Genomic DNA, 25398 nt, shown 5'->3' with positions numbered 1-25398 from the left:
CGTGTGTTCTCACTTTTGCAGGCAAACACCTTAACCACTGAGCCACCTCCTCAGCCCTAAGCTGGAGTCTTACTGATCCCAGAGCTTGCCGTTTTCCCTGCGAGACCCTGCGATCCTTGGGTCTCTGCTCCCCAAGGAACCGGGGTTGCAGACAAGTGTGGTCATGTCCAGCTGTTTATGTGGGTCCTGGGGATCAAACTCAAGCTGTCTCGGGCCTTCATGGTTGTACAGAAATGCTTTTAACCATTAAAGCCACACTTCAACTACCCCCACCTTTTTTTTTTTTTTTTTCCCAAGGTAGGGTCTCACTCTAGCCCAGGCTGACCTGGAATTCACTGTGGAGTCTCAGGGTGGCCTTGAACTCACAGCGATCCTCCTACCTCTGCCTCCCGAGTGCTGGGATGAAAGGTGTGCGCCACCATGCCTGGCTTCTACCTTTCTTTAAAAGACAGGATCTCATGTATCCCAGGCTGGCCTCAAATTTTGAGGATGACCCTGAACCTCTGGTGATCCTGTCTCCACCTCTGCATGCTTGGATTACCATTGGTTCTGGCCCAGGCCATCATGCTAATCTTCATGTCTTTCTCTGCTCCTTCTGCGGGGACAAGACCACCCCAAGGCACCAAGGGTGGGCAGGGAAAAGAGCACCATTCAGTCATAGGAGCCCCAACTGTTTTAATGAAGGCAGCTTTATTGAGAGCATATGACGCACCTCAGAATGGCAAGGGGAGGCAGACAGGGCCGCAATCGTCCATTCCAGCTCTCCCCAACACGGAGGTGACATCCCTGTCCTGGAGAACAGAGAAAAAGCAGCCCACCCAGCCTTGCCTCAAGAAACCGCCTTCCTGGGCATCAGTGGCCATGGTGCCTGTGGACAGCTCCTGGGAACATGGGGTCTCAAGCGCCATCATTTTGAGGTCTTGAGAACAGCAATCTGCCCGAGGACAGGACCAACGCAGGCAGGACAGTGCTGGGTGCTCCCTCGGCGGCCACTGCCGAGAAACCGCACGTACCCTGAACCCCGAGGGGGTCAAGCAGGGCCTGCTTCCGGCCCAGATGAAGCGTGCTTTATTAAATGGGACAGGCCACAAAGCTCTCCTCTGAGGAAGGGTCAGATGAAGCCCTGGTCCCTGAGGCCTCAGCAGCCGAGTACTGGGGACACTGCCACGGGGCAGCGTCTTTGCCAGTCCCATGCACTGGAGAGGGGTCTGCCCAGCCAGATCCTGCCACTCCTGCCCTGGCCTGGTGCCAGCATCCTAGAGGAAGGCTGTCTAGGGGAGCTGTGTTCCCACAGGATGGAGTGGGGTCCAGTGCTGGGGCGCAGGAAGGTCACTCCACGTCCTCCTGTGGCTGCTGCCTGTGCAGCGCCTGAAGGCGGCCGCTCACGGTCTGCTGGACGGTCTCCAGCCCCTCTGCGTCCAGCTCCTGCAGCAGCAGCAGGATGGCCGTCAGGATGTTCTGGGGGCAGAAAGTGACCTGGGTCACAGGTGGGGCCTTGGGTGGGCCCGTGGAGGAAGGTCACCGTGCAGACATGTGCGCTGCGTCCTCCACTGTGGCCCATTCAGCCCTGGGCTCGTGCCCTTACTTCACTGGGTTAACTGAGGCAGCAAGGCTGAACACCTAGAACAGCAGAGGTCAGGGTATCCGCCCACAGATCGGGGACAAGGTGGAAGGGACAATGTCGACATGTAAGGGGACACGGAAAGCTGAGGTACACAGGTGGCTCCTGACACTTGGAGAACAGACCAGAAGTTAATGACCTGCTCCAACCCCTGACCTCGGTAATATGCCAAGGTCCTTGCAAATCCCTGGGTTGTGTCCTTGCTCTTAAAGCGTTGGCCCAAGGGCGGTCTGCTAGGCACTGTTTAGCATCCTGGACTGACGCCTTTGGGCTCACTCTGTTGGGTGCAGCTAGGGCCCAGGGTGGGGAAGGAGCCTTGTGTCTAGACCTGTTCACATGTGAGAGAAGGGGACAGTGCCCTAGAGGAACAGGGGTTTTAGCTGGCTAGAGAGGATGACCCGAGCTGAGTCTGTATGCTATAGCTGACACACTTGTGCCTCCTCCCTTCCTCCCTGGGAAACCAGGCCATGGGTCTTGCTGGCCTGGCTGCCCATCCAGACCTCAGTATGTGGCCACACCTGTCCACAGCTCAGGGGATGCTTTCCCAAGGGGAGACCGGCCTCTTCCAGATGCCAAGCCTGCGAAGAGGAGTCTCTGCCTGCCGCTCTCCGTGCCTCCCATCAACTTTGAAGAATTCATGGCATGAATGGGCTCTAGCCCATGCCACCTGTGAGCCTAGGGCACCCGTGGTTCTGCTCAGGCCCACCCAGGACTGCAGGGTTGACAGTAGGCACGGGGAGCAGATGCTGAGGATGTTGGCCTGCCTGAACGTGGCTCTGCTCCCACACGACCGGGGTGTGGGTTAAGCACCAGTCAGGGCTGAGCTCCCTGCTGGGCACCACTTAGGCCTGCGTGGGCGGTGTGCCTCTGTAGAGTGGGGGCAGGAAGAAGCCTGAGGACCAACCAGAAGCTATGGGTGGTGGATGCTGAGGACACGGGTGGCAGTGAGGATCTGGAGAGGAGCGTGGAAGGGTGCCAGGTATGGACACTGTCGCCAAGATGCCCCCTTACCTTTTCATGTCACCTACTTGGAGCCCTGGGTCTGACCTATCACTCTGGCACCTGTTTGGGAAAGGTCGCTACCCACCTCTGACTGCAGGTAGAGCAGTCTCTCCATGTGCAGTAGACTGTGGTCAACAGGCTAAATTTGGCAATCTAACTGGATGTTCTGAAAGCTTCCAGTTTTGAGACAGACCTGATTCTTTTTTCCTGCATGTAGCCTGTTGGACTCTGAAGTGTGCCTACCTCCTGCCCTTCCGCCTGCCCAGGAGCCCAGACCTGGACAGCAGGATGTCAGCACCTTTGGGGCTGACTGTGCCCTCGTCCCCTGGTGGCTGCACTCTCTCCAGGAGACACTCACCCTGTCCTTGTGGCTCCTCAAAGCATCCCTCTGCGAGAAGGAAGGAGACCCGTCTACGGCAGGGGTTTTCAGGCTGAGCTGCCCCTGGATTCTGGTGGTGAGAGGGAGGCAGTGAGGGAGGTCGGGCTCCAGGCACCGGCTGCCCTTGTGAATACTCTCCATGGGCCAAATGCGGGTGAGGAGCCAAATCATATTGGGAGTCCTCCCAGGACAGAGCAGGAAACAAAAGGGAGAGGACCCCAATTTGTGTTATCTCCAAAATGGTAGCTGTGCTGTCCTTGAGAACCCCAGCAACTGGAGAGTTCTCTCTCTTGTCCCACTGGGGTGCCCTCGCCTGTGCCCAGGTCCCCCACCTGTAACACCTTTTATCAGAGTCTCTGGACAGGCAACTAATACAGGAATGACTTGGGCCTGTGGCTGCCACGCACAGAACTCACATCCAAATGCTTCCTAGGAAATGGGAAGCCAAGGCCATGGGGAACCAGTCTGGGGCTTCTGCTCACACAGCCACAGCAGGAAGCCGACTGCTTAGGAAGCCCCATGGGCCCACCCCCTGCTCCCCCACCCTTGGGCCCTTGCATTTCCTTTCCTGCCCATGCACTTGGCATGAAGGGCGCCTTCTCTTCCCCACTCCCCAGTAGAAGACATGAACCCCAGGGCTGGGGAGCTGGAGCAGGTAGGGCCCACTCCCCGCAGGCTCACTCTGCCTCCTCCTCAGTGTAGCTCAGCAGGCCCTGGCTGGTGGCAGTGCTGGAGCCGACGGAACACAGTGTGTAGGAGGGCGGGGAGCGCCCGTTGCCTGCACCCCCTTTGCTGGGGGCGGCAGTGATCTCATCTCCCTCCATCAGTGCGCGGGTCAGCTCTTCCTCGGTCACGGCTTGGGGAGGACAGAGAAGGTGAGGGGTCAGAGAAGTCTCCCCTGCGCCGCCGTGACTACCGCACAGCCTGCTTCGCACGTGCGCAGGCGCCGTCTACAGCGCCAGTCCTGTCTCCTCACCCCAGCTGCAGCCCTTGAGTGACACTGGGCAGACAGACGGTCAACATGTGCTTGGGAGCCTCAGCTCCAGCATCTGCCAGGAGCAAAAGCTCTGAGACAAACTTGCGTGCCACTGGGACTAAACCCAGGGACTTGCACATGCTAAGCTGCACCTCTGCCACCAAGCTATACCTCCAGCCTCTAATTTTTTTTTTTTTTTTTGGCTTTTTGAGGTAGGGTTTCACTCTAGCTCAGGCTGGCCTGGAACTCACTATGTAGTCTCAGGCTGGCCTTGAACTCATGACAATCCTCCTACCTCTGCCTCCCGAGTGCTGGGATTAAAGGCGCTCTGAGACAAGTTTCCCTGGTGGTACTGGAAGTATTTGGGAGAAACAATTCCATGTATCTGACAAGGGTAAGAAGTGCCATGCTAAGAATCCCAGCGGGTTAACCATGAAGGAGCACCAGCCCCAGGGTCAGTAAGCTAGAACCTGCACCATGGCATGGCCTCCACACTCTGATAGGAGGGTGTGTGGGCACATGGTGCGGGGGGCAGTGGGAGTGTTTCCCATGCAGCTCCAGAGACCTGGCTGCCAGAGGACCTGAGCCCACGCCACACTGCCCAGCTGCGTGCAGACTCATCCTCGCCATGCAGTGTGAGGATGCTCCCCACGGGGCACAGGTGGAGGGGCTGTCAGGGTACCCAGGCCTGGGTGCGTTCAGACGGGAGTCCTGCAGGCACCGCACGTTGCAGTGGGTGTCAGAGAGCACCAACACTTCAGAAAGGGGGTGTGTTTACATGAGAGTTACTCCCGATCACTTCTGTGTGACTGAGGCCCCTGCACCTTGAGCTGGGATTGCTTAAGACGGGGGTGTCTGGGGAGCGCCCTGCTAGGAGCTGCCTCGCTGCCCTACCTTGGTTGTCCAGCTTCTGCAGGCGGGGCAGGTTGCGCAGCACAGTCATGCGGTACAGGTGGGGGCTGGGGCCGCAGCACGGGTTCTCGGCCAGCCACAGCACCCTGAGGTGGGGCAGGTCCTTCAGGTAGAAGAGCTCAGCCAGGCTGGAGATGCGGTTCCTCCTCAGGTAGAGCTCGCTCAGGTGCCGGCAGCCGCTCATGGGCTCCAGGCTGGAGACGCTGTTGACGCTGCAGGGCCCGCACCACATGTGGTTAAGGACCTTGGAGGTCCGGCTGCCGAGAGCCAGGAGCCTCCATTGCTGTCAGTCCTGCCTTGGTCATGAGCACCAGAAAAAGGCCCTTTCTTCCGTAGCAGGTCACAGTCAGATGCAGTCAAGGTCAGGGAAGACCCTGGGCCTCCAGGATGAGGAGGCATGCCCCTTAACTCGAGGTATGACATATGGGCAGCTTCCACGGCCTTGAGCCCTGCATGTGTGCAGTCTCAAGGCACCGCCAGGGGAGATGGGATCCTTCAACCTCCTTCTCAGAAGAAGACACTAGCTCCCAAGTGGTGCACTGCTTGGTTCCCAAAGCAGACACTGGTTAAAACTCGGCAAAAATTACCCACAAGCTCTGTGTCACACAGAACTCAGCACCAACTTCCAGAACCCCAGCTTAGAGAAACAAATGATCTGGGGTTGATTTCTATCCCACAAATAGCATCACAAAGAAAACAGGGTACACAGCAGACACCTGAGCGCCCCCACTGACGGTGTCTGTCCCACCCTGCCACCAAATGGATGGGCTTTCACATGCAGGTGAGCCATCACACCCACTCACTGGTGGCCAATCATCCTCGGCATCCCAGGGCCAGGGCTCGGCTTAATGAACCAGTTCAGGTGCACCACTCCTTCCTACAGAGCCTTTTGGGTGTATGGTGCTGTGGTGGTCTGTGGTGTCCCCCCCATAAACTCAGGTGTTCTGGATGCTAGGTTCCCAGCTGATGGCAATTGGAAACCGAAGCCTCCTGGAGGTGGTGTATTGTTGGGGGCAGGCTTATGGGTGTTACAGCCAGTGTACCTTTGCTAGTGTTTGGCACACTCTCCTGTTGCTATTGTCCACCTTATGATGGCCAGGGGGTGATGTCCACCCTCTGCTCATGTCTTGTTTTCCCTGCTATCATGGATCTTTCCCCTCGAGCCTGTAAGCCAAAATAAACCTCTTTTTCCCAGAAGCTGCTCTTGGTTGGGTGATTTCTACCAGCAGTGAGAACCTGACTGCAACAGGCACACTCCAGGAAAGGACACCAATGTCATGCTGATGTACAGGACTCACTTCTCCCACCATCTGACAGACAGCAGGGGCCACAAGCATCAGCCCCACCCCAGGCACCAGAGTAGGCAGAAGAGAGAATTCAGGGACATGGGTAGCTCGGGAGAAGATGGAACCAGGAGGGTAGAAGAAATGGCATACCAAGGGCAGACCACTGCTCATGTAACTGACTGTGCCCAGCTGACTGGTTGTAAGGGCATAGGTGACTTCTCAGGGTGTTAAGGCCAAGGCTGGGCAGTGAACACAGCAGGGCAAGGAAGCTGTCAGGAGACCCAGAGAAGTTAATATTCCAGAGGAAGGGGGCAGGAGCTGCAAGGGGGCCAGTCCTTCACGTCCCCAGTCTCTCCCCCACCAGAAGCCATGGCCCTCCCAGATTGTGCTAGGAATTTCTAGCTGTTCTCTCTTCCCTAGAGCCCACAGGAGGAACACGAGGCTCTGCCCAGCATCTGCACCCCAGGGACTGGACTGAGGTGGGAGTCGCATACCTGAGTGTAATCACCTCCAGGCTGGGCATCTCCTGGCATATGGAAATCTGGAACGGGAACAACAAGGCTGGTAAGCTGTGTCCTGCGATCACTCCTCAGGCCATGGGCTCTGTCTGAGCCCCGTCACCTACACTCAGAAGTACAAGGGGAATGGCCTTGTGCAGCCGGGGCTCTTGGAGGAATCTACAGCATGCTGGCCTCTTCAGCCTAGCCTGCCCTCACTGACGGAGCACCGTACGCACTCCACCTGGGTGGGTGTTCTCTATGACACTTTAGGATAACATCAACTGTGGCCAGATGAAGACACAGAGCATTCATTAAGTTAATGCCATCAAAGGACATCAGGCCAGGGATCTCATGGTGTCTTTTGCTGGGACAGATAGTTCTTGTTGCCCCCAAGACACGAGGGAAGTATGGATGCATTGTTCTTTCAATGGAGCCAGGCCAAAGGCAGACAGAAATCAAAGTAGGTCTCAAACACACTGACACCACCCAGTCTGCGGAACAGATCAGCACACAGGTCTCCACAGTCCCATAGCCCTAGCTCTCTCTGCACACTGGCCAGTCTCTGCCTGCCATGGGGCAGGGTGGGGCCCTGAAGACAGGCAACTGAGAGGAGGCTGGAAGAAAGCCTCTAACAATACATGGTCCTCGAGGAAATCTAGCACTTGAGACAAAGGATATAACTCTGATTCCACATCATCCACCATGCAGGACCAGCAAGTGACTTGGGAGCAAATACATGCTACAGTGTTTTATTTTTATTAGTTTTTTTGAGGTAGGGTCTCTCTCTAGCCTAAGCTGACCTGGAATTCAGCATGTAGTCTTGGGCTGGCCTTGAACTCACGGTGATCTTCCTACCTCTGCCTCCTGAGTGCTGGGATTAAAGGCGTGTGCCACCATGCCTGGCCAGTTTTGTCATTTTATCTATTCTTTTGGGAAACTGGTTATAGCCTTTGAGACTGGGATCACTCGGAGATATTCGAGATGACACTTACATCTGTGAGACGGCTGCCCCTAAGGAAAGAAAAGACAGATGCTCTTTAATCTTGTGGAATAAAAATAGCAAAAGTCCTCAAACTAATGACAAAACCTTATGATCCTATGGTTTGAATGGGACAGTTAAGAAAGAAAGGCTGGTTGCCCAGATAATTGCAAAGGGTGTTAGAATCAGTCAGGTTGATTTGTGACAGTGCCACATGCTTGCTGTGTGGCATGCACTGTCTGCAGGACAAAAAGGGCTACTCCTTTCGGTCTCTGACAGTGGGTTCTTTTCCCCCTCACTGAAACAAAGGAGTCTTCAAGAGAGGCCAAGTTCAAGGCTGAACACAGCAACTTAGGAAGAAACTCTGCAGGCCTGCAATGGGGCTGTTGTGTCTGCATCCACAGAGGAAGCCCAAACAAAGACGGCCACTATTGAAAGCTGAGGACAGAGGAAAGCTGTGGCCCGAACACCAGATGTGCCAGGGGCAGAGCAAGGCTCTTAATTAACACAGCAGAGCTCACTCCCTCCAAGTGGTGGCCAACAGCACCGAGAGCAAGGGTCTGCGCTTGGTGTGTCCACTCTCCACTGCTCTGGGCACAGTGTCCTATGAGTCTCCAGGGACACCTGTAGCTCCTTCAGGTCCCAGCTATAGGTGGCCTCCTCCAGAAGCCCCGATCTCCCTTGTCTCAGTGAGATCCAGTCCCCTGCCGTGAAGCCTTCATCCATCCTGCAGCACGTGAGTCCTGACTCCCGACTCAGCGCTCTCCCACTAAGCATCCTGGCCTTCAAACACCAGACACATTCAGAGGGACCATCTGCACCCCCTCCCCCAAAGGAGCGAAGCTGCACAGCGAGTCCTGAGACATTGCAGCTGTGTCGGGCGAGAGCAGGAGGCCGCGATCCACTGGGGTGGGACGGCAGGGCAGACCGTGCGGGCCAGCTGGGGACAGCGCCCTCGCCCGGCCTCACCAGCAGTTCAGCTTTCGCACGCTGTGCAGCTCCGAAGCCTTGGCCCGGGACAGGACCATCTTCCGCGTCAGCTTCATGGCGGCTGCGAGGACCACCGGGGCCGGCTGCCCCAGGGACCCTCAGTGAGAGCGTTCCGCGGCGGCGTCTCCAGGGGCGGGGCTAAAGTAGTCAGGGGCGGGTCACAAGATCCTATTGGTGGCCAGGAGACAAGGGGCGGGAACGCGCAGGCGCAGTGGGTCCGCCCGAGGCTCCGCCCCTCTGACGTTTTCGGGTGCGACGCCGGGTGCGCGCGGCGCTGCGTGCGGGCTGGCCCGGGTGCGAATTCGCTCCTGCGTGGAGTTGCGTTCCGCTAGCTCTTCCGACCTGCCGCCACCTACGGGAGATGGGAAGTTCCGGGGCTGTGCCTTCCGGCGGGGACCGAAAAGGAGCAGGTGCCGTCGCTATAAACGCCAGGCCAGGGTGCGGGGAAGGGCGAGGGGTGCCCTTGTGAGGATGCTCGCACCCTGTGCGGGCCGTAGCCACCGGTGCAGCCTCGCCCACGCCTGTGCCAGTCTATAGCCAGGGATTTGCGTTACAAACAAGCTGCTGGTGGGGTGGCCCAACCCCCTCCCCCACAATAAACAGCTTACCCGAACTTTGTCTTTAAAGACTGGGAAAATAGGGAAGTGAGTGAAAGTACTTGCCACAGGCATGAGGGCCTGGGTTAGATCCCTAGACATTATATTAAAAAGCCAAATTGGGCCTGGAGAGATGGCTTGGCAGTTAAGGCACTTACCTGCGAAGACTAAGGACCCAGGTTCGAGCCCCCCCAGAACCCACGTAAGCCAGATGCATATGGGGAGTCCGTTTGCAGTAGCTGGAGGCCTGATGCACTCATTCTCCCTCTAAGAAGTAAAAATAAATAAATAAATTAATTAATTAATTAATTAATTAAAAATAAAGCTAAAGTGTTGGCTTTCCACGTGTAATACCAGCGTTGGAGGGGCAGAAACAGGCAGAGCTCTGGACCTAGCTGGACAGTTACAGGTCAGGGAGAGACTGGAGGTGGATGGTGTCTGAGGAATAACATCTAAGGTTGTCCTCTGGCCTCCACACCTGTGCACCTGCACCCATAAACACATGTACAAGCATAAACATCCACTCACACATGCACAAAAGTCTTCCTTTTGTCCTAACCCCAGGAACATGCCTGTGGTCTGTCAGCCTGCCCCCCAGCGAATCACAAATAAACTGTTGTGGAGAGTGTGGCTCTCGGTTTCTTTTTAGGTTGACAAATTCAGTATCCTTACCTGGGCTACAGGTAAGACATTTAGGATCTCGGGCCCATTGGAGGTGACAGACTCTCCTTGAGTAAGCTTTAGTTAGACTCATCTAAACCCTCTTTCCGTCAGACCTGATTAGCTCACCCTTAGCAGAATGGGACATCCACTCACTGTGTATGACCACCTTCCCTACCTCTTGAAGTGCCTTGTATCCTGATCTTAATGCCCTGACCTGCCTTTACCACGAACCCATTAAGTCAGATTAGCCAGAATTCCCCTTCCCTGATGTCTCCTCTTAGTGATTTGCTGCCGACTGACCCTCCCTGCTTCTTGACTGTCAATCCCCACTTGTCCCTGTGTTTGGAGTCCAGTATTTCTTTCTTTTTTTTTTATTAGTCATGTATATAGTGTTATTTCTTCTTTATTGCAACAGCCTTGAGTAAAGTCATCCTTGCCACTGTAGCAAGTGAAGGATCTATCTATCCATCTATCTATCTTTCTCCCTCCCTCCCTCCCTTTCTTCCTTCCTTCCTTTATTCCTTTCTTTCTTTCTTTTTGGTTTTTCGAGGTAGGGTTTCACTCTAGCCCAGGCTGACCTGGAATTCACTATGTGGTCCCAGAGTGGCCTTGAACTCTCAGCGATCCTCCTACCTCTGCCTCCTAAGTGCTGGGATTAAAAGCGTGCACCACCACACCTGGCTTCTTTTTTTCTTTTAACAGAAGTCAAAGGTTGCCCTTATAGGATATCGGGCTGATGTTCCCAACTGAGATTGCTGGAGGTTCTGTCTGTACCAGGGACTTATAGCATGACAAAGGATGGCGATTCAGCCAGTAGTGACAACTTTGCTATGTAATCTGCCCATTCAGTTCAACCCAGCCATGATCCTAAAATCAATAGAGGGAATTTTGAGAAGTGAAGGACATTCTCACAGTAACTTAATAGCTATTTCTGTTTTGTGAGTATTGACCCCTGTGATCTATTTTGTTGCACCCTGGGGTATTGTGAGGACTTTATATATCAGATTCTTACCCCAGTCTCTGATGCCTGAGTGAGTTGTTTCAAAGAAATGACATGTGAATCTCCCTAGGTTACAGAGAACTGTCCACTTGATTTTGGTGAAGGAAGGCAAGTTCATGGTGAGTGTTGCTGAACTGCTTAGAGCTCTCAAGTGGCTAATGGACCTAGGGGCAGTCTTTGGTGCCAGTTAGGGCCTCAGGAGTCAGGCTAGGAGAAGATGATTCCGTTTTGGAAGCCTACAATGACTGAAGGGCAAACAAAGTGCTATTTTGCATGTGCTCTGCGGACCAGTTGCATGTAGCAAAACTTCCAGGAATAGGCTGACCTGGAATTCACTATGCAGTCTCAGGGTGGCCTCGAATTCACAGCAATCCTCCTACCTCTGCCTCCCAAGTACTGGGATTAAAGATGTGCACCACCATGCCTAGCTTTAAAATACTGTTTTTTTAGGGCTGGAGGGATGGCTTAGCAGTTAAGGTGTTTGCCTGCAAAGCCAAAGGACCTAGCTTCGATTCCACAGGACCCACGTTAGCCAGATGCACAAGGGGGTGCATGTGTCTGGAGTTCATTTGCAGTGGTTGGAGGCCCTGGCATTCCCATTCTCTCTTTTCCTCTTTCTCTGTAAAATAAATAAATAAATAAAATATATTTAAAATATTTTATATATTTATTTGAGCGAGGGAGGGAGAGAGGGAGAGAGAGAGAGAGAGGGGCAGATATAGAGAAAGAGAGAAAGGTCATGCCAGGGCCTCTAGCCACAGCAAACGAACTCCAGACTGGCTTCTGTGGGTCCTGGGGAATTGAACCTGGATCCTTAGGCTTTTCAGGCAAACCCCTTAAACGCTAAGCCATTTCCCCAGCCCCCATTCTGCAGCTTTAATAGCTGAGAGCTGCGCAAGATGAGGCCTGCCTGCAAGAGGGCTGTTCCTGGATGGGGCTGAGGGAAGAGGCCCTGCTTCGGAGGTGGAGCCTTGGGAGATCTGACTGGAGCGGAGGAGGACCTCGCTTCTCAGGGCTTGTGGGTTTCCTTGCTCTCAGCAGTCATGGGGAGCTACGATAGGACCACTGTATCCCTGGGCAGCCTGGCAGGAAGCACTTGCATTGCAGAGGCATTGCTTTGTGGGGTACCTGTGGTTCAGGGGGACGGGTAGGAGGAGGTAGCCTGCTCATGAGTTCTGTAGCCCCGCTGCCTCTAGAGACTTTGCCATATCTGGTTAGGGAAAGGCCTGGTGTGTTCAAGCGAAGTTTGTGAAGATTCTAAGTGCATGGTTTTGGGGTGCGGTGCTGGGGCTCAGCTTCATTCCCGGAACTCCCTTCTCCACACAAGTCTGGGCTAGACTTACCCAAAGAGGAACGAACGTGGCTGAGGTCTGGACTGTGGAGGAGCAGTAGTTATTGCCACACGGGAAGGTCATTGTGGTTAGAAATAGGGAGACACGGAGTGTCTTTGCAGTCAGCTGTCCCCCCTCACAGCTGACTCCATCCCCCTGCCCCAGTAACAGTGCAAACTTTGTCATCTCTTGCTGCAAACTCAGAGCAGAAACCTCCCCAGACTTCTTCCCAAGCCCCCAAAACAGGGCACGCCTGGCTCCCCGTGTCCTTGCAAGTATGTACCCGTCTGCCTTGGAGGGCTGCCCAGGGACTTTCTTGAATTCTCCAACTTCTACTTTTGGATTTCCACTTCTCTTCCCTGCCATGATTGGGTCAAGATTGATTCCCATAACAAATGTCTTATTTCATAACACTCCGAAGGGTTCCCCCCCAAGAACCCTGGCACAGGCAGAAAAGTTATCCCAACTTACTCAAGCTAACACTGAAATACTGGCTTCCATGCCTGAGAGGCCAAAGTGGTGGCCTCAAGAATGACCGTACCCCACTGTCACTCAGCGTGGTCCTTGGGTTGGGCATTGGCCCACTCACACTGGTCTCCAGCCCGGGGTGCAAGGCTTGCTTATGGAGTGCGGGTGACTCGGGCAGCTGTGACACTGACGACCCCCAAAAGCGCCCGTCTCCCCTCAGCAGTGCTTTGTGCTTACATAACCCCAAGGAGGGACCTGGGTGTCTCAGTACTTTTTGGATTTTTGAGTGTTTTCCTTTAGCTTTGTGAGTATTATGAGCCTAACTCCTCCCTTGAGGGGGGAAGGTTTCAGTTTGGAGTAAATAGCTGCACAGAACCCGGGGTCCCCTTCCCTTCTCCCTTCCAGGACACTGCATGTGCGCACAGAGCAGCTGGGGGTGGGGGGGAAGGGCGCAGGAGCGGGAAAGGCAACATGCGATGCCACAGCCAAACGCGAAGACGGTCCCGGCGTGTGCCATGGTGTGCGCAGGTGGGCTGACTTCAGGACAGGGTGTGGGTCTCCCAGCTGCCTGCTCGATGCCTCTTGATGGCTCCCACCCTTCCTGACTTGCTCTAAAATCAAGGCACAGGTTGCTCCAGGTCACACTCTAGACCAGTCGCTGGGTGATGACAGGATGAACACTTAGCCAGGTCAAAGGCCTCAAGGTGGGAAAGTCACGAAGGCTTTGGCCTCAGAGGCCTCTTTTGGGTGGGGGGCTCTCAACATTACAGTGTGGTCCCTTCCTCCCCTCCCAACTCCTTCTTCTCTACAAGGGGCGGCATGGGGGGCCCCAGACCAAACCTCAGAGCTTGCTTGTGGGGGAACCTGACACTGGGACTCTTTTCTGGCTAGACACTCCTCCCCGTGTGGTTTGAACTGGCTAGCGATGTTTTGGTCCTATGGCTGGGTGCTGAGGACCTGACCTTGAGACACAAGTTCATGGTCACCCGTGCAATCCCCTGCTCCAGAGTCCACACAGGGGCTCTGCAGGGCAAGATCTCCCACAGGAGACACCTGGCAGTGATTTGGGGGCCAGCTTAGGTATCTTGTGAGGTGCTATCAAGCCACAGGGAGGACAGTTATCTATCCAACAGAGGACTCACATCACAGGCCTCTAGGCCCTGACTTGACCTCATCTCTTATCACAACTTCCTGGTTGATTCTGCCAGTCACTGTGGACTTCCTCTTGTTCCTCAACCCCAGAACTGTGCTCACCCCGGGGCCTTGGAGATTGCTTATTATGCCGGCATCCAAAACCCTTCCAGGAAAGCCTCAGTGATTCATGACACTCCACTGAGGGGAAAATCTAAATAATGCCCCCCTTTTCACTTGCTTTTAGTTGACTTTGAACATTATCAATTTTCCATTCTTTCTTTCATTTCTCTTCCCCCACCCTCTGTCAAATAAATGAAACAAATAAACACATTAAAAAAAGAAAGGGAGCCGGGCGTGGTGGCGCACGCCTTTAGTCCTAGCACTCGGGAGGCAGGAGGTAGGAGGATCGCCGTAAGCTCGAGGCCACCCTGAGACTCCATAGTGAATTTCAGATCAGCCTGAGCTAGAGTGAGACCCTACCTCAGAAAACCAAAAAAAAAACGGGGGGTGGCTGAAGAGATGGCTCAGTGGTTAAGGCACTTGTCTACAAAGCCTAACCACCTGGGTTTGATTCCCCAGTACCCATCTAAACCAGATACACAAAGTGGTACATGCATCTGGAGTTTGTTTGCAATGGCAAGAGGCCCTGGTGCACCCATTCATTCACTCTCTCACTCTTTCTTTTTAATATTTTATTTTTATTTACGTATTTCAGAGAGGGAAAGAGGGAAAGAGAGAGAGAGAGAATGGGTGCACCAGGGCCTCCAGCCACCGCAAACAAACTCCAGATGCGTGCGCCCCCTTGTGTATCTGGCCTACGTGGGACCTGGAGAATAGAACTTGGGTCCTTAGGCTTCACAGACAAGTGCCTTAACTGCTAAGCCATCTCTCCAGCCCCTACCTTTTTTTTTAAAGGTATGATCTCACTCTAGCCCAGACTGACCTGGCACTCACTCTGTAGTCCCAGATGGCTTCCTACCTCTGCCTCCCAAGCGTTGGGATTAAAGGTATGTGCCACCATGCCCAGCCGGCTTGTGTGTTCACACCTCCTGTGGTACCTTTCATCCCCACTTAACCTTTAAGTTTTAGTTGTCTTTGAGACAGGGTCATGTGCAGCCCAGGCTGCCCTGGAACTTGATATATAGTTGAGGATGACCTTAAATGTCTAGTCCTCCCTAGTGCTGGATTTACAGGCTTGCATCACCATGTCGAGTTTTCTGTGGTGCTGGGGACTAAACCTCATGCATGCTAGGCAAGCGCTCTGTCAAGTGAATCATAGCCCCATCCCAGGAGCAGTCCCTTTATGAGAGGTTTTGGAATTCAGATGACCTGTTCACTCTAGTAATGAAGAAAAACAAGGATTGACAGTGGTGTGAAGGAGAACAGTCTGATCCAAGAGAAAGGAGCAGAGACTAAATGCACTTTTATTTTATTTTATTTTATTTTTGTTTTTTTTGAGGCTGACCTGGAATTCACTATGGAGTCTCAGGGTGGCCTCAAACTCACAGCAATCCTCTTACCTCTGCCTCCCGAGTGCTGGGATTAAAGGCATACGCCACCACGCCCAGCTTTAAATGCACTTATTATTATTATTATTATTATTATTATTATTATTATTATTTTGAGGTAGGGTCTCACTCTGGCTCAGGCTGACCTGGAATTCACTATGTAGTCTCAGGGTGGCCTCGAACTCACAGCGATCCTCCTACCTCTGCCTCCCGAGTGCTGGGATTAAAGGCGTGTGCCACAACGCCCGGCTAAATGCACTTTTAAATAATTATTTACCTATTTATTTGAGAGAGAGAGAGAGAGAAAGAGGGAGATAGAATGAGTGTGCCAAGGCCTCCAGCCATTGCAAATGAACTCCAGTTGCATGTGGTACCCTGTGCATCTAGCTCACACAAGTCCTGGAGAATCGAACCTGGGGACTTTGGCTTTGCAGGCAAGCGTCTTAACTGCTAAGCCATCCTTCCAGCCCCTAAATGCTCTTTTAAAACCAATTGCTGGGCTGGGGCATGGCTTAGTGGTTAAGGTATTTGCCTACAAAGCCAAAGGACCCAGGTTCGATTCCCCAGGACCCACGTTAGCCAGATGCACAAGGGGGCGCATGCATCTGGAGTTCGTTTGCAGTGGCTGGAGGCCCTGGTGCACCCATTCCCTCTCTCTTCCTCCCTTCCTCCCACTTTCTCTGTCAAATAAATAAAAATAAAATTTAAAACCGCCGGCGTGGTAGTGCACGCCTTTAATCCCAGCACTTGGGAGGCAGAGGTAGGAGGATCGCCGTGAGTTCAAGGCCACCCTGAGACTTCATAGTGAATTCCAGGTCACCCTGGGCTAGAGTGAGACCCTACCTTGAAAAAGAAAAAAAAATTAAAAAATTGCTCTCAGATTGGACTTAATACCAGTTCTCTGGGAGAGAATTCTTGCTGGTACTAAAAACCTAATCACAAGTTAAAAAAAAAATATATATATATATACACATATACATACATACACACACACACACACACACACACACATATGTACAAAGTGAGCTGTGTGCTCTGGGCTCAGACCTTCCTCCTTCCTCTTCTATCTCTCAGGACCTACATTCTTGCTTCCTTGCTCTTTTGCACATTCATGACCCGAGTGTGTTCACACCGAGCCATTAGATCAGCATGTTTTTCACCAGTTGCGGTGTTCTTGTTCAGAGCAAGGGCCTTTTAATGTTGGGCATAATGTCCATGCTGTGAAAAACTCTTTGTGCTGCATATTTCTTTCGTCTGAACTTGAGGCGACTCTCTGTCGAGATCAGCACATGCTGCATTCTCATTTTATGGCCAATGCCTCTTCATTTTTATGGGCATATGTTTCATAATTGCCATTGCGATAGCATCCTGACAAATGGGTTGTGGCCTTCTTGTAAACCTGTGGTTCTTCTCCAGCAGGGAAGGAACCACTGAGGGCGACACAGCACAGACACTTGCCTCATCCACCACTTTACCTTAGATGATGATCCCACAGAGGCCCCGGGTTACTTGGAAACAGAAGCCAGTCTGTCCATCAGCTGGCTCTGCGGCTATTACTGTCTTATGAAATATTAACTGCCCACAGTGGTTTTGGTTAATGAGATGGCTCAGGGAAGGGGCATGGACTGGGGTTCAGCAGACACGGGTGGGTCTCTGCTTCCTTACCTCTTACCCTGGCTCCCAGCACCTCTTCTAGTTGCTGTCAGCTTGCCCTATACCCTGCCACTCAGTGAGCCCTAGTTGCCAGACCCTGGGAACACAGCAGTGGACAGGAGGGAGGTCTGGGTGCTCCTGTAGCATGCAGCCCAGAAGGGCAGCGTTATGGCATTCAGAACAGAAGCCCATTCTGTGACCCATACATAGCGCCCACTGCTTTGGAAGAGAAACTCCAGTCACATGTGATGCCATCAACATGTCTCCTGTGCATCTGCGTATGGGTGTGCTGGTGTGTGAAGGCCAGAGGCTGACCTATGGTGTCTTTCTTAGTTACTCTCCACCTTATTATTAAAACGACGTGAGTCTGAGCTGGGTGTGGTGGTGCACGCCTTTAATCCCAGCACTCGGGAGGCAGAGGTAGGAGGATCGCATTGAGTTTGAGGCCACTCTGAGATTACATAGCGATTTCCGGGTCAGCCTGGACTAGAGCGAGACTCTACTCGAAAAACAAACAAAACAAAACAAAAAAGACATGGGTGTCTCACTGAACCCGGGGCTCATGGATTCGACTAGACTAGTTAGTTGGTAAACTCCAGAAGTCCTGGCATGTTATGTGCTGGGGATGCAAAATAAGGTTCTTATAATGGCTCCACAAACCTTTTACCCACCAGCCATCCCCTCAGACCCTACTAAGGTGTCTTGAAGACGTTGTAAAATACTGCTCCAGGCAAGTGGTGACGTCTTTCTCAGGGCTCCATCGCGTGTGACTGGCTGCGTGGGGAGAGGGTGGGCATCGCTTACTAGCCACCGGCCAAGTGGACAGGCTCACCTGGGGGCTTGGGGTAGCTGCAGAGTACAGGCCCTCGCCAGGGGTCTGTGTTGTTGGGAGGGGGGGGGGCGGAGGGAGAGCGGGGATGGCGGTGGTGGGGGGAGGGGATAGGGGATTATGCACCCAAGGGATGAAGGCTTACTGGTGAGATCTTCCCCACCGCCCAGGTCCCGGGGGCCTCTTTAGCTTCCCTGGCACTGGGGCCAGCGGCTTAGACGTTCCGCAGGGCACTCCTGCTGGGCTGGAGGAGAGGGTGGATGTGACTTGGTGAGGCAGAGTGGTAGTTGGTGATCTGGCCGGGTGGGAAACTGCGGCCCCCTTCCCGGGAGTCCGCGCAGCCCCGTCCCTCGCTGCAGACAGGCTCCGAGGTGGTTTCTTCCGGCTCGCCCTGCCGCCTGGTACGACGCACCGGGGGGTTGGGGGGCGTGGGGAGGGACAGGCTGAGGGTGCCCCAGTTTTGAAGTCCAGCCTCGCTCCCTGGGAATGGTTTCTGGCTTTGGGATCCCCTGGTATTAACGAGGTCGCAAGGGACTTTCAAGGAGCGGTCGGTGGTCGTGTGAGTCCCTGGCGCTGGAGTGACCCACCCTGGCTCAGGTTCACCTGGGGTTGCCGGCTCTCTCTCCCCCTCCTCAAGCTCTTCAGCTGCTCATGCAAACGTCCCCTCCCCATCCATTTGCGTTATCTATTCCGAGGTGCCCCAGAGGGCTGACACGAGGGTGGGGTGCCTCAAGACACCCGGCTTTTTTGCCGGGTTGCGTGAGTCCTCGGGTTCCCCCTGCCGCGCTCTCGCGGCCCGAGTGACGCAGAGCGCGCCGCGGGTCCACTCGGGCTGCGCCCAGGGCGCGCGCTCGGCGGCGGGCTGCGGGCGGCCCTGCGGGGGGCCCGGGCTTCGGTCCCCGCGCGGCGGCGGGAGCGAAGCTGGGCCACGCCGGCCTCGGAGCAGGTACGTGCCCTGGCGCTGGCGCAAAGACGCGGGCTCGGGTTTGGCACGGGAATGAGGTTTGGGCCAAGGCCAGGTCAGGGCGCTATTGCCGGAGCTTCGGCCTAGGTGGAGCGGGTGGGGGGGGGGGGAGGGAGGGAAGGTGCGCCCTGGGGCAGGGGAGCAAGGAGGTGCAGGGTCTGAGAGTCGGGGTACAGGCTCAGCCTGCATGTGGACCTACCATAGGGCGCAATCGCGGTGTCAGCCGCAGCGGTCAGTGCCCACGAGGCGCAGCTCCCCGATCCGGTCCCAATCCCGCAGAGCGGTGGTGGGTCGATGAAGGGCTCAGCCCATCTTCAGCTCTTATTCTGGACTCTCACAGGAGCACATAATGCATCAGCTCCTGGGTCCCTTCCCCATGCCTTGATGTCTCCAAAGTGTTTTCTAGGTCTTGGTGTCCAGGATGTGTGGGGCGCCAGCAGGGAGCAGGCAGGGGACGGAGCACTGCAGTACCTAGTGTCCCGGCCACCAGCAAGGGCTCTGCGCAAAGTCCCTCCTATTTCCCGGTGAATTTGTGGGTCGGGATGGGTGAGGTGCCCAGGTACAGACTGGGACCTGGTGAGGTCCCACGGGTCTGAGCACGGTGCCAACTCGGACGAGTTGCGCCTGGAGTCCTACTGTGTTTGGCCACTGTGTTCAGTGCTGACCGGGGTGGGGGGTGGGGGGTTTCTCAGCCGGTCCCAGCTTGAGAGCTGTCGTGCCGCCGATCCCCCTATATTTGGGCTCTTTTCTGGAGTCTGCCCTTGCACCTGCATGCAAAGCCCACATTTGGAGGTTCATCCCGCACCCCCCCACCATGGGTCATTTCCTGCTTGTCCAGCCTGCTGTCTCCAACAGTGTACTTTCAAGTTCCAACTAGGTGCTCGGGGCCACAGGCATTTATAAGTGTTAGGTTGTATGTTCTGTATCCAAGTGTTGGTGCTGCTAAATCCCATCTGTCTCTTCAGCCTCCCATTCACCTTTAAAGTGCCCTCAACACACACAGACACACGCACACACGCTAGTGACTTGTGGACAACTTTAGCTATAAAGTCAAGGTGGCCAAAATTTTATTAAGGCTGGGTGTGGTGCCACACGCCTTTGATCCCAGCACTCGGGAGGCAGAGGTAGGAGGATCACCATGAGTTTGAGGCCACCCTGAGACTACATAGTGCATTACAGATCAGCCTGGGCTAAAGCGAGCCCCTAACTTAAAACACGTACGCGCACGCACGCACGCATGCACCTTCATTAAGGTGAGATGTGAAGAATGTGACCATGTTCTTGTGGCTAGGAGAACCCCAGAGAAGGCTAGATGTGTACTTTCTAAGGCAGGTGTCAGTCGTGGGTGTCAGGCTCCTTCCCCTTTGCCATCTACTCTTCTGGAAGAGGAGGAGGAGCAGGGAGGTAGGCTAAAATAGGGTCACAGCAACCTTCTGCCCCCATCCTGAAACCCGAAGGCAGCAATGGGTGGGTGCAGGGTGTTGCACCCACGTCCCAGGGTGGTTTGCAGCTGGCATGGAGATCTATGGTGAGACAGCGGGCGTCTGGAAAGTGAGTGTGTGGATTCAGACACCTGCCTGGGAAATCCACAGCACGCGTGCTTGCCCATGTGAGTCCAGTGCATTTATGACACTCTGGAGAGCAGGCTGTCCTTAGCGGAGCCGTGTCTAGTCCAGGTTCCTCCACACCGGCCTCTGGACTGGCCCCTTCGTTCTCCTGTCACCCAGGCTCATTTCTTGATCCTCCGCCTCCCTCTGCAGTGGGTTGGGAGGCAGGATCTGCTGAGCGTGCGGGGACAGCGGGACCACACAGAGGAAATGCAGGCGTTGTGTTCTCACAGCTGAGCAGGGTCCTGGGCAGCTGTCCTCATAGGCCTAGGAGTCTGCGGAGGAGGAGGAGGCAGAGTGAGGCTCTGAGAATACCTGCCAAAGCCAGCAGCTGCAGCTCTGCCCCAGGAGCCCGGGCCGAGCTTTGGTCCCTGGAGAAGGCAGGGAGTGGTTGTTGATCAAGAGTGGGGCTGGAGAGATGGCTTAGCGGTTAAGACATTTGCCTGTGAAGCCAAAGGACCTACATTCCATTCCCCAGGACTCTTGTAAGCCAGATGCACAAGGTGGCACATGCATCTGGAATTTGTTTACAGTGGCTGAAGGCCCTAGTGTGTCCATTCTTTCTCTCTCTCTGCCTCTTTCTAGCTCTCTCTTAAATAAATAAAATAAAATTATATTAAAAAAAAAGAGTAAGCAGAGGGCTGGGCATGGCTGGCACATGCCTTTGATCCCAGCACTCGGGAGGCAGAGGTAGGAGGGTCACTGTGAGTTCAAGGCTACCCTGAGACTACATAGTGAATTCCAGGTCAGCCTGAGCTAGGGTGAGACCCTACCTTGAAAATAAGAAAGAAAGAAAGAAAGAAAAACAAACAAAAGACTATTCTGGAGACCTTGGTGTGGCAGGCAGGAAGCACTTCAGGGCAGTCTGACTTGTGGTTGCCCCTTGGGGACCCCTCCTTCATGTCTGCTGGAACATCAAGTGAAGGGCGGTTTCTTGGACGGCCCAGGAGGACAACCTCGGGGCTGTGAGACCCGTGCAGACTGAACGTATGTGTGTTTCTTCTTTGGAGCTTTCTGTGTCCTCAGTAGAGCCAGGGAAGAAGGGTTTGAGAAGACGCAGCCAGATGTCGTGAGTGGCTTGCTTCTCAGGATCGAGCCCTGGGATCCTTCCTAAACCCTCCTTGGTGGGCAGTGGGGGTGTTTCCTTTTGGAAAATGAAAGAACTGAGCTGATGTCTGGGGTCACGAGATGAGGAACTGCAGGGTTCACACCCGGATATGTGGTGGCCACTGTGGTGATTTCTCTTTTGTCACTGGTCTGGGTTCTCACACAGGGAGTGGGCAGGGAATGGAGATTTGAGGTCGTGACCATTAGGAGTGGGCACCAAGTGTTCCCGGATGTGTGCTCAGGGCTCTTCGAGGTAATGGAGCACCGAAGCTGGAGAAAATGTGCAGACTAACAAAGGAGAAACGGATCAGGGTTCCATCTGAGGAAGTGGGGGGGGGTCTCCTAGCAAGCCTCCTTCCTCTTTCTGTTCTGTCTCAGCACGTTCACTCCGCGTGGTGCGTTTATAGCAGCCTCGCTCAGTGTCACTAGCTGGAGAAAGACTGTCCTGTAGGGAGACTGTCCTGAAGAGCGAAGCTAGGAGGATGGAGCCCTCGGACCCAAGGAGAGCTGGCTTTGAGCAGGAGGAAGGCTTTGGAGTGCATCCCAGAAGGGTGGATGATCTGGGCATGTTCCCTAATCTCCGGCGAAGCAACAGCAACCTTTGCAAGAGCAGGAGGCTGCTCTGCTCCTTCAGCAGCGAGAAGGTAGGCTTCTGTTTTCACCGCGCCTGGCTGGCTGAGCAGTCACCAGTGACCATGGGGCGGGCACATTTCCTACCTGAGCGGAGAGTCTGCGCACTTCAGAGATGCCAGCCCAGAAATGCACTGTAGGAGAGGAGAGCCCAGGGAGGCAACAGGGGCCAGACTGCCCACTCCACATGTTGCCCGGCTGTTTCCACTTCTCGGGCTGCTTGGGAAATCACCAGGTCCTTGCCAGCAGATGAAGAGCCCTCTCCTCTCCTCTGTTGCACAAGGATTATTCTATATCCTCAATCTCATGGTGGAGGCAAGGGCATCACTTCAGGTCCCAGACTAGTGTCGCTGAAAGTCCTTATGCATCTGTGTTGAAAGGCCACTTAAACATCTGTTGCCCGTGTCAGGAAGGCAGGAGGGCGTCCACTGTTAAAGGCCAAATCAGGTCCCATGTTTTCTCTACACTGCACAAGGCATCGCAGGCATATAAACACAGAGTGTTCACAACAAAGTATGCCCGAGTGGAAAGGATCGCACCACGGTCCACACACAGAGCCCTGGCAAGGGTGCTTGTCACCTCTGGGGTGGCGTTGGGTCCCTCTGTGGAAGCTGGTCAGGAAGCAGTGCCGTGACTGAGGGAGGCTTTGGATATGCACTGTTGTGGGTAAGTGGTTGATGCCTTCAGGATGTCCTTGTACCTTCTTTCCCATCAGCAAGAGAATCTCAGCGCATGGATCCCTGAAAACATCAAGAAGAAGGAATGCATGTATTTCGTGGAAAGTTCCAAACTGTCTGATGCTGGGTAGGTGGTGTGGCTTGTGTTTAAAGTCTCAGATTCTTTTCTTTCTCTCTTTCTTCCTCCCTCCCTCCCTTCCTTCCTCCCTCCCTCCCTCCCTCCCTCCCTCCCTTCCTTCCTTCCTTCCTTCCTTCCTTCCTTCCTTCCTTCCTTCTCTCTTTTAAAAAATATAATTTATTTATTTATTTATTTGATAGAGAGAGAGAGAGAATGGGCTCACCAGGGTCTCCAGCCACTGCAAACAAACTCCAGAAGCTTATACCCCCTTGTGCATCTGGTTTACATGGGTCCTGGAGAGTAGAACTGGGATCCTTTGGTTTTGTAGACAAACACCTTAACCACTTAGCCATCTCTCCAGCCCCCTTCCTTCCTTCCTTCCCTCCCTCTTTTTTCCTCCTTCCTTCCTTCCTTCCTTCCTTCCTTCCTTCCTTCCTTCCTTTCTTTCTCCCCCCCCTTTCTTTCGAGGTAAGGAGTCACTCTAGCCCAGGCTGACCTGGAATGCACTATGTACTCTCACACTGGCCTCAGACTCACAGCGATCCTCCCACCTCTGCCTCTCGAGTGCTGGGGTTAAAGGCGTGCGCCACCATGCCCGGCTCAGATTCCTTTCTTTTGGTACCGTGTGATCGTTTCATCAGGCCTACCCATGGGGCCTCTGTAGGTGCAGTAGGGGCGCCCCTATGTCTGTGTCAGGCCAAGAGTCCGAAAATATCTCTATCCCAGGAACCCCCTTGGGCACAGGCTATACTCCTTACTTGGCAGAAGGGGCGGCTGGGTGGAGGGCTTGTTGTCTAGTGCAAGGGCCCTGCTGTGGCTGCGCTGGGGCGCCCAGATTCCGTGTGATGGCCAGACTTCATGTGTTCGGACTGTTTGGGTGTCCCCTAAGAACTCAGTTCAGGGCCTTAGGATAAGTCCACAGGGGGCTGGAAAAATGGCACAGTGGGTAAATTCTTGCCATATAAGCATGAGGACCTGAGCCTGGATCCTCAGAACCCACATAAAATGCCCGGTGTGGTGACACAGGCCTGTAACCCCAGCATGGAGGAGGTGGAGCCAAGGCCTCTCCAGGGCTCTCTGGCCAGCTAGTCTAGCCGAATCACTGAGTTCTAGGTCTTGAAAGAAACACTTTTTCAAGAAATAAACTGGAGGGCTGGAGAGATGGCTTAGCAGTTAAGGGACTTGCCAGCAAAGCCAAAGGACCCAGGTTCCATTCCCAAGAACCCAGAAAAAGCCAGATACACAAGGCAGTTCATGAGTCTGGAGTTTGCTTGCAATGGCTGGAGGCTCCAGTGTACCCATTCTCTCTATGTGTCTATCTTTCTCTCTCTCTCAAATAAATAAATAAATATTAAAAAAAATAAAGTGGAGAGTGAGTGACTGAGGAAGACAGCCAACATTGATTCCTGGTCTCCACACACATGCACATAGATGTGTGCATCCACACATATGTGTACTCACATATACAGGGGCATGCATGATATTTGCACACACAGTATGTGCACGTATACACATGTTAAAAAATGTCCTCACAGGCCAGTCAGAGATCTATGGCTGCTGCAAAGCCCCCCACCCCCACTGAACCCATGTCAGGGGTGTGGCCACCACAACCAGGTCTGAGCAGCAGTGGCCACTCTAATCTGCTGGACTCAGCTCAGGGCTGCCTGTGATTTGGGTTAGTGTGAAGGGTGGTAGAGCAAACACTGGACTTTATGGGGAGCCCCTCAGGTACAGCACAATGGCCGGCATGGATAAGAGAAAAAGACCCCAGTGTGTGATTTCCCGTACAGATGCGGGGGTCCTGGAGGTCTACATAGCAATAGGCCTTGAGGCGTAAGTAGGACCTCACCAGGGGAGAAGGTCGCCATCTCCCCCTCTCCCCTGAACCTCCAGCAGCAGCATCCACAGAGTGCAGAGGCGGGACTGGAGGCTTGGGGAGACCTTCTGCATTGAGGTTTGGGTGCTGGGTGACTCCGGGAGCTGCTCTGGTTGGGAGAGAGGAACCTATTGACTGCAGAGGGCATCTCCCAAGAGTTCTCTCCACTTAGTGAGGGTGTTCCTGTGTGTGCCTAGCTAGGCCCAGACCTAGGAAGCAAACTCTCTGATGGTTGAATTTCTAGGTCGACCCTCCTTACTTGGTGCCAGGCTGTGGAATGCCACAGAGATAGAAGCTAATTTTATCAAAAGACAAGGGAAAGGAGGCTGGCTAACTGTTAGGATCCTAAGAGAAAATGGGCCAAGGTACAAAAGCAAGGCCCTTGTTCCAGGGACACATGCCTGTCTTGATCCAGTCGCCACCCCCCCTAAAGTGAGGTCACATAAATTCCCTGCAAGCCCAAATGCGTCTGGAGTCGACCTGCAGGGTCCGTACAGTTTTGCAGGGAACGTGGTGCTCCTCCGCCTTATGCTGGAGAAAAGGAGAGTCAGAAACACTGAAATTCCCATAGCTGACCATGGCAGAAATTCAA

At 54.1% G+C, this 25398-nt stretch overlaps 2 protein-coding genes across 3 annotated transcripts in view; one reads left to right on the top strand and one right to left on the bottom strand.

Moving 5' to 3' along the window:
• Nucleotides 1–671: 671 nt before the first annotated feature.
• Nucleotides 672–8762, bottom strand: Cfap410 (cilia and flagella associated protein 410). Of its 2 annotated transcripts, none has more exons than XM_004669334.2 (7): nucleotides 8625–8762; nucleotides 7669–7687; nucleotides 6671–6717; nucleotides 4873–5102; nucleotides 3684–3858; nucleotides 2982–3072; nucleotides 672–1458 (listed from the first exon to the last, which is right to left on the bottom strand). In XM_004669334.2, the coding sequence occupies exons 1-7, from the start codon at nucleotides 8699–8701 to the stop codon at nucleotides 1330–1332; spliced, it is 768 nt and encodes a 255-aa protein (XP_004669391.2). In that variant the 5' UTR covers nucleotides 8702–8762; the 3' UTR covers nucleotides 672–1329. The 2 variants fall into 2 exon arrangements, with proteins under 2 accessions (XP_004669391.2, XP_045004758.1); XM_045148823.1 differs by having other exon boundaries at nucleotides 7532–7687; nucleotides 8625–8752.
• A 13225-nt stretch (nucleotides 8763–21987) lies between these two features.
• Nucleotides 21988–25398, top strand: part of Trpm2 (transient receptor potential cation channel subfamily M member 2) — a 63939-nt gene continuing 60528 nt past the window's right edge. Inside the window, exons 1-2 of the mRNA XM_045149998.1 lie at nucleotides 21988–22149; nucleotides 22851–22939. Of these exons, the coding sequence (XP_045005933.1) occupies nucleotides 21988–22149; nucleotides 22851–22939 (251 nt within the window). The remainder of the gene's footprint in view (nucleotides 22150–22850; nucleotides 22940–25398) is intronic.

The sequence above is a fragment of the Jaculus jaculus genome, chromosome 5 (assembly GCF_020740685.1).
Source record: "Jaculus jaculus isolate mJacJac1 chromosome 5, mJacJac1.mat.Y.cur, whole genome shotgun sequence".
Taxonomy (NCBI): domain Eukaryota; kingdom Metazoa; phylum Chordata; class Mammalia; order Rodentia; family Dipodidae; genus Jaculus; species Jaculus jaculus.
This window is presented reverse-complemented; position numbering and strand designations above follow the sequence as displayed.